Below are 8,305 nucleotides of genomic sequence, written 5' to 3' on the forward strand. Positions count from 1 at the left end.
ACATAAGCTTCTTCCTTCTTCAGGGGTTTCTGGGGACATTCCTCCCCCCTCAGCTCCAACTCCATTGTCACCTCCTCCGGGAGGAATTCCAAGACTGCTGCTTCTATTGTAGCCCTCTTGCTCGCGCCTTGCTCCACCGTCCTGTTTCTTCCTTCCCACTGCACACTCTGTTTCTCCATTTCTCTGTCTCCTCATTAAAAGTCAAGCTCCCAAAGGACAGGGACAATGTCTTTTTTTTTCTTTCTTTCTTTCTCTTTTGTCTTTTGTCGCTATCGTTCCCCCAGAATTAAGAACAGCCCTGGCACAGAATCGGCCCTCAATCAGTCCTCCAGGGATGTCAGGAAAACAGCAAGTGGATTCTCTCCTCGGAGACGGGGTGTGCGTGTCCGTGGGTTCTGTGTAAGGCCAGGGCTGTTGTTCTGGAAGATCTCCCAGCATGCACCGAAATCCTTGAGAATACTTCATCCTTCGCCATATAAAGGTGTGCTGAAGGGACCACATTCCCAGCATTCAATGGTGCATTGAAGGAGATGAGAGGACCACTTCTTTCAGAAATAATGTGGGGACTATATATCCCAGAAGGCAATGGAAGAGGGGGGCAGGGGACAATAGCTGAAAGACAATGTTCAGCCAACAATGAACTAGAGTAGATCATATCTCTTAGTATGCCATGTAGGTGACAGCCGGGAAGTGATAGATTCACCTCACAGGTGGTCTGCCTGCAAATCTCCTGGGCCAAGGAGAACATGAATGTTGGACAGATCCCCTTCCCAGAATGCTCCGGGCAGGAGAGAACTACAAGGACCAGCATGCAGTGCTGATCTTGTCACCAAGCCACCTGCCCTCACAGCCGGAAATTGGTGGTGACTTCGGCCCCACCCACCCAGGTGGCCCCACCCACTTCCCTGGGCCACTGGCTCCACCCACTTGTCACAGTCCACTCACCAGGCTCCGTGCAATTTGCCCCCTTCCCTACCAAAATCCACTTGTCATCGTTCCTCTTCCACTCCAGAAGTGCCTACGTCATGCAACCTCTGCCCCACCCCTCCCCTGCTGGCTCCAGGCTCTGACCTTTCTTCATCCTCCCAGACCCAGCTTCTGCGTTCCTCCACCACCCAGCTGGGTTTACTGCTCCTCAGACCCTGCCACCAGGTTCTCCTTCCCTTCTGGGCCCTGCCTATCTTAATATTGTGCAGTGCCTAATGCCCAGTTCCGAAGCCCCCTGTCTCCCAAGTCTCACCCCTCCTTGGCTAGCCCTGCCTCTTCCCTGCTTCTGCTTCTGCCCTTTCCCGCCATTCTCCCTCCTCTAGTAGATGGCTCCGCCCGCCTCTGTAGACCCAGGGCCTGGACGGCACGCTTTCTCTCCCTTCTAGACCCACGTTTAGCTGGCTCAGCCTCCTCGAAGACCCGACCCCTCCGGACCGGATGCCCTGACACGGGGACTGCATCCCGCACTCAAACATAGCAGCAGTGCAGAGGCTGGCAGAGGTTAAGCGATCTATGGGAGACCCAGTGGCCTTCCTGGGGCTTGCCTCCTCCTTGGTCTCCATCCCAAACCGGGATTTTTTTCCCCCGCAAACAGATCCCTCATCTCGATGACCCCAGATCTCACTTCTTCCTAGACATCTCATCCATAGACACCCGTCCCTCGGCGGATGTCGCCTCGCCTTTCCACGCCATCCTAGGTCCTCCTGTTGCGCCCCACAATGACTGACTCACGATCTCATAGCCTGGTCATGGATGACTATCCAACCTCTCTGAGCCCTTGTCCAAGATCAGGAGCCTGCCTCTAGCTGACCCCTTCCACTGGACTTCCTGCAGGTCCGACTCCAGCTAACCCCACTGTGTCTTCTACCCAGCCACCGGGAAGGGAGGCTGAGCCCCAACCAGACCACGCCCTGCTACCGAAGCCACGCCCCCAGCGCACACCTGGCCCCGCCCCATGCAGAGCGGGCCCCCTTGGGCAAGCCCCGCCCCCCGCCGGGCGCGCGCACCTTGGGCGTGAGCACGAGAGCGGCGCCGCCGTGCACGGCCACGATGGGCAGCGAGGTCTGCGCCGACAGGAAGTCGAGGATGGGCGCGACGGCGGGCGCGCGCGAGTCGTCCTCGAAGACGACGCCGTGCACGCGCAGCCCCGACAGCAGGTCGCAGAGCTGCAGCACGAGGCTTCGCGGGTCCGAGCCGTTGAGCACCAGCGCCACGGGCCGCACGTCCAGGCCCGGGCTGCGCACGGCCGCCGCCACGGCCGGCCCCAAGCGCGCCGCCTCGGCCGCGTACGCGGGCCCCGAGAACACGAGCGCCACGTTGAGCGGCCGCGCCCCGCCGGGGCCCCCGCCGGCCCCGCCCGGCCCCGGCGCCTCCTCCGGGAACGGGCTGGCGCAGGCCAGCGCCAGCAGCAGCAGCATCCTAGCGGGGCCCCGAGGGCCGCGGGGGCCACCGGCGCCGCGCATTGCCTGCGGGCCCCGCCGGGCGGCCTCTGCAACCGGACCCGGGGTGGGGGTGGGAGTGGGGGTGGGGGGCACACACGGGAAGGTCGGGGAGAGATCCAGGGGCCGGGCGATACAGACAGGAAGGCAGGATGTAGAAAGAGATTCCCCAGAGATGAGAGGCCAGGGAGATGAGAGAGATGGGGACGGGACAGGGAGAGACAGAGATGGAGAAGCACAGAGACAGAAGGAAAGAGGATGAGAAGAGACAGAGATAAACAGATGGAGGGAGACACAGAGATAGAGGGAGCAAGGAGATAGACAGATGGCGAGACACAGAGACAGATGGAGAGACAGAGACAGATGGCGAGACAAGATGAGACAAAGGGAGACAGATGGAGGGACACGAGATGGAGAAATAGAGGGAGAAGCACAGATGGAGAGACCCAGAGACCGGAAGTGCCAGAGAATGAGAGACACAGAAATAGACCGAGAGATAGATGGAGGGGGAGACAGATACAGAGAAGATAGACAGAGAGACCGTGATGGAGGAAGAGAGACTCCAGAGACAGAGGGAGAAATAGAAGGAGAAACAGATAGGGGGAGAGCCACAGAGATAAGAGACGGGGAGACACAGATGGGGACAAGGCAGAGATTGGGGGAAGCACAGAGATCAGGAGGCACAGAAGACGGAGAGACCCAGAGAAGACGATTGGAAAGGGAGCGGTGGATGTAGGGAAACAGGTAGAGGCAGGAATACTCAGAGAGGGGAGAAGTGGAGGGTGAGAGAGGCGGGAGGAAGGGGAGCAGCGGGAGCGTGGGTGAAGAAGATGGGCAGGCACAGGGACCAGGTAGGGAGACAAGAAGGCAGGGATGTGAGCCACCGGAGGGAGAGACCCGCAGAGAGGGGTCCGAATAGGCGCAGAAAGACAAGAGGCAGGTGGCCCCGGGAGGAGTGGGAGAGAGAAAGAGGGAGGAACACAGAAGCAGGTAGAGAGCAGCACCCGAGTGAAGTGACAGGGACAGGGCAGGCAGGCAGAACCGGAGAGATGAGTGATGGAGGAGGGCAGGTGGGGGGGGGATAATTGGAGAGGGGAAAAACAGAAACAGAAAGGAGCCCGGGAAGACACAGCCCCCCACCCCACAAGGCACACACACATGCACACACACCCGAGAGCCAGGGTACAGGGGCAGCAGGCCGAGTAAAGAGGTCCGGGAAGGTGGGCAGAGAGAGCAGAGAGCAAACATAGGAAGCAGGATACAGAAATAGCCAGCCAGGCAGAGATGAGACCCCGCCAGGGAGGTGCCCAGGCACAGACATGAAAGGAGGCCGGGAAGGCAGGTGGCAGGAGGGCACAAATTAAAAGGAAGAAAAAGTGGCAGAAAGGGAGAAAAAGGGGTCAGGTGTGTTTGGGGGGAGAGAGAGAGAGAAAAGAAATTAGTGGGGCATCCAAAGGAGGGACAATGTCCCCATGGCCTCACCCCTTTACCCTATCATGCCACCTTATTCCTGGGGCCACCCCCACAACTGCCACCCATTGTCAAAGAGCAGGACGGGGAGGTGAGGCCCAGGCTGGGCTACAGGATTGGGGGCCACAGCTGTGGAGAGCTGGGGGGAGGGAGGGGTCCCTGGCTCCCAGCCTGGAGCAATTTAGTAAATCAGAGGAAATACTGTCCCTCATCCTGTACACACACACACACACACACACACACACACACACACACACACACACAGCCCTCCCACATTCCTGTTGAACACTGGATGGCTGGGTTGGAGGGGCTGGGAGCCCAGGCTCTTGGGACTGAGAGAGGAGGGAACCAGGGGCCCCTGACTCCAGGGTCTGAAGGAGGATGGAACTGAGGGAGGTTGGTGGCTGGGGGATCTAGATTTTAGGGTCCGAAGGAGGAGGGGGCTGGGGATCTACATTTGGGGGTCTGAGGGAGGAGGGGGCTGGGAACCTGGACTCCTGGGGGGTGGGGAAGGGAGGGGGCTGCGTCTGCGCTCCTGGTTCCCACAGATGAACTAGAGCAGGCAGACACTAGGAGCTTCCTACAAGGGCGAGGGTCCAGCAGGGGCAGAGTTCTTTCTGGCTGTCAATCAGGCTCCTGTCCGGTTGTCATGGTAGCACTGGCCTGGTCCACTGACAGACAGCCAGGGTGGGGGGGGAAGACCCACAGCCCCTTCCCCACACCCCCGCCTGCCTCCAGGCTTCAGCTCTCTTCCCCTGGAGCCATTGTTTCCCAGGGATGGGGGTGCCCCCACCCCCAGTAGCCCATCCCTCCCAAATCTTCGGTCCCTGGCCCCTCCTCTCTGCTGCCCTTCCCCAAGCAGCTGGCTCAATCAGTGCTCAGAATAGCCCCCCTCCCTTCCACCCCAAAATAACCCACAGCTGTGGCCTGGCCCCCGCGGGGTTAACACTCCCTCTCCCCAGCCCTGCCTGGTGGTGGCTCACCCCTCAGCGCCTCCCCAGAAACGGACAGCCCACCCTTGGCTGGCCTCTGTCTTTGGGGACCCCAGCTCAACCTTCTCAGGAGACTACAAAATCGCCAGTCCTCAGTCCACCCATAGAGTAGTCGAAAGCGCATCCCCACCCCACCAGCACCACCCCGCAACTCCATTTCTACGCTGTCAGAGACTCAAGACACTGGGTCCCCAACCAATCCCCCCTTGAAACCCAAGGCCTGTCCTCCAACTTCTCCCAGAAAGACCCAGAGTGCTGCCTCTTATCTCTGGCCCCTTATCTCTTATCTCTGGCCCCTTATCTCTGGTCCCTCCTTTCTCCCACTCAGAAGTTCCAGTTCCAGGCACCTCCCAGACCCCCAGCTCTCTCCTCTCAGACCCAGAGGTCCTGATTTCATAGCCCCCTCTCCCCTCACATCAGAGTCTAGACCCCCACCTCCCCATGCCTCAGTCCTCTCCTCTCTCAGACCCAGGGGCCCTGGACTTTAAGTCCTTCTCCTTCCTCAGATCCAAGAGTTTTAATCTCCCAGGCCCCTCCTCCCTCAGACTCAAGGAACCTGGACCCTCAGTTCCCTCCTCCCTTAGCCTCAGGGGTCCTGACCACCACGCAGCAGCCCCCCAACCCCCCCAGCCCTCTCCTATCTGGGACCCTGACCTTATAGCCACCTCCTGCCTCAGACCAGGGGTCTTGGATCCTCAGGTCCCTCCCCGCTCAGGCCCAGGAGTCCTGACCCCCCCCCCCCTACACAGCCTCTCTCCCTCAAACACAGGGGGTCCTAATTTCCCCCAGGCCTCTCTTCACTTCAGGACTCCTCTAGGTGCCAAGCCCCATCAGTCCCCCATCCGAGCGATGCACCCAGCTCTAGCCTCCCCCAGGGCGGTTCTCCCCACGGAGGTCCTGTACCCAGCCCAGCATGTCCCCAGTGGAGGGGGAGGGGAGGAGGGTGCCAGAGATTCCTGGGGCGTCCCTGTCCCTGCTGGCTATTCCCCCATGCACCTCAGAAGACACAAGAGGCCACTTTGATCAACAGCCCGCACCCGCCCCCCCCCCAATCGTGCTGCAGACAGCGTCCTGCCCCCCCCCCTTCCCTGATCCTGGCGCTTGGAAGAGGCTGGAAGGGTATTCCAGAACCTTGGGGAAGGGGAGGCGGTTTAGGGCGAAGGCTGCTGGGGGCCTGGATGCCCTCAAGGTCCTTGGGAGGGTATTCCTAGCTGACTGAGGAGGGAAGGGAGAGCCAGAAAGAGACTGGCCCTGGCGGTTCACCGTGAGGTGGAACCAGTTGGGGGGGGGGACAGAGAAGAGAGGGTGAGGCCAAAAGATGGGGAGACAGAGATGTGAGGTGGCAGGTATGTGAGACTGGGGAGAGGGCGCCAAGTGCTGGGGGAATGACCCCGGGTTGGAGGGTCAGACGCTTGGAGACTCAGAAGAAAAGGGGCTTGGGGGGGGGGGGTTCGTTGAACGTCCCCAGGGGACAATGCAGCCCGGGACGCCAAAGCTGCCTCTTCATTCTCCTCCACCCAGCCTCCTGGGGCGGGGGAGAGCCTGGCCAACTTTCCCTGCCCTAGATTTGGGGGTCCACCTCACCGCCCCCCACCCCTATACACACACACACACCCCGCCCCACGCTAACCTTACCTTTTCATGACCCTGTTCTGTGGGGGGAGGATGCAGGGGGCCAGGACCGGAACCGGAGTCCAGTGACCCGAAGATTCCGCCGGAGGGCTCAGGGCGCCTGGGGGGTGGGGTGGGGTGGGGGGGCAGGCCCCTGGGAGGCGGCAGCGGCGGCGGCGGCGGCAGCAGCAGCGGCGGGGACCTCCTGCCTGTCCCTGGCTCGGTCTCTCCCTCCTTTGCTTTGCTTCTTGTCCTGCCCTGTCCCCCCAAGGTTGCGGCCACCCGGGCTAGGCGAGGACGCGGCTACACATGTTGCGCTGGAAGTTGGGCCCCGGACATTGCGGAGGCTGTGGGGGGTGTCCTCTCGCCGCCCCGACCCCGTGGGGATACCCCCCTCCGCCCACCCGGGGTCCCCCCCCACCTGCACTACCTTCAGCCCCGGCTCCTCCCCCTGTCCATGTGTCCGGTCCGCCTCTCTGCTCACTCGCGCTCCTCCCCCCACCCCGTCTTTGTGCCCTGAGCGCCCCCCCTTCCCGCGTCTCTGTCTGTCTGTCTGTCTGTCTGGGTCACCTTTGAAGCTGGTGGTGGTGGTGATGGTGGTGGTGTGTGTGTGAGTGTGCGCGCGCGTGTGTTTGCGTGAGGAGCCTGCCTGGGGCACTGGCAGCCCCTTCTTCCCCGGTCTCGCTTGGACACCTCTAAGACCGCCCCCCCTCTACACCCCCACTCTCACATCCAGGCAATAACACACGCACACACAGCTCACTTCCCTGGGATTCCCCCTTGACACCCCCCAAAGCCCGGAGCCCCCGAGGAGGGAGCCACCCCCATCCCCCCAAACACACAGGGGTCCAATGGGGACCCGGTCGTGGGCTGTTCGGACAGACAAGAGGACACAGGCGGCCGGGGATGCCCAGACGCCGGCGGGAGAGACACAGAATCCAGGTACACACCACCCACCCTTGGCGGGGGGCCGGCGGGGGTCCTTGGGGGCCCCCCTACACCCAGGCTGGCGGCTCGGCGTCGGTACAGACAGAGAGCCCCCCCTCTCCCTGGCCTCCGCAGCCCTGACACAGACACACCCCCCCTCTCTCCCTCCCTCCGCCAGCCCAGCCCCCCAGACACCCGGACGCAGACCTCACCGGGCAGATGGCCGACGCGCCGGAGACCCGGGGGGCCGGGCGGACCCACCCAGTCGGGTCCCCGGAGCGGCGCGGCGGTGGCCGTGGGAGGCTGCGGCCGGGTGGCGGTGGCGGCGGCGGTCGTGGCTGCTGGGAGCCGGAGCCGGAGCGGGAGGGACTGGCACACTCGCTCTGCTCTCGCTCACTCGCTCACTGGGATGCGATTAACATTCAGTGCCCGTCCGCCCTGCGGGGAGACCCACAGCCCCCCTCCCGGCCTCCTCAGGGACCCCTCCTCCTGCCGGACTGGGGGAGGGGGCCGGGGGCCGCCCCACCCCTCCCCGCCCCTGCCTCCTTCCTGGGACAGGGGAGCGAGGGGCTCCCAATAAAAAAGGAGAGAGGAAAGGTTGGGGGTGGGGGGGCACAGGGGCAACCTGGGACTCAGAGCTCCCCAAGAGCTATCAGCTTGGGACAGACTCTTGGGGCTCCCTGGTAATTATCCTCCGCCCCTTCCCCACTCGGAGCCCCAAGAGATTGATTCCCATTGCATGTCGCCATCCCAGGGCCCCGCCTGGATTTTCTGTTGCCCCAGAAGGCTAGGCCTGTATCCTAGGTCTCCAGCTGGAGTACAGACCCTCTGTCTCCTCCTCCCTGCTGGCCCCAGGAGGGTGGGCCCCTCCTCTCACAC

General features: G+C 62.3%; 1 protein-coding gene across 1 annotated transcript in view; it reads right to left on the reverse strand.

Annotated features, from left to right (window-relative positions):
* Window positions 1-7,272, reverse strand: part of GRIN2D (glutamate ionotropic receptor NMDA type subunit 2D) — a 52,629-nt gene extending 45,357 nt beyond the window's left edge. Inside the window, exons 1-2 of the mRNA XM_075537547.1 lie at window positions 6,524-7,272; window positions 1,995-2,476 (exon numbers count right to left, since the gene is read on the reverse strand). Coding sequence (XP_075393662.1) covers window positions 1,995-2,450 — 456 coding nt within the window. The 5' untranslated portion in view covers window positions 2,451-2,476; window positions 6,524-7,272. The remainder of the gene's footprint in view (window positions 1-1,994; window positions 2,477-6,523) is intronic.
* Window positions 7,273-8,305: the final 1,033 nt, after the last annotated feature.

This window comes from Tenrec ecaudatus, chromosome 18 (assembly GCF_050624435.1).
Source record: "Tenrec ecaudatus isolate mTenEca1 chromosome 18, mTenEca1.hap1, whole genome shotgun sequence".
In the NCBI taxonomy this organism is placed as follows: domain Eukaryota; kingdom Metazoa; phylum Chordata; class Mammalia; order Afrosoricida; family Tenrecidae; genus Tenrec; species Tenrec ecaudatus.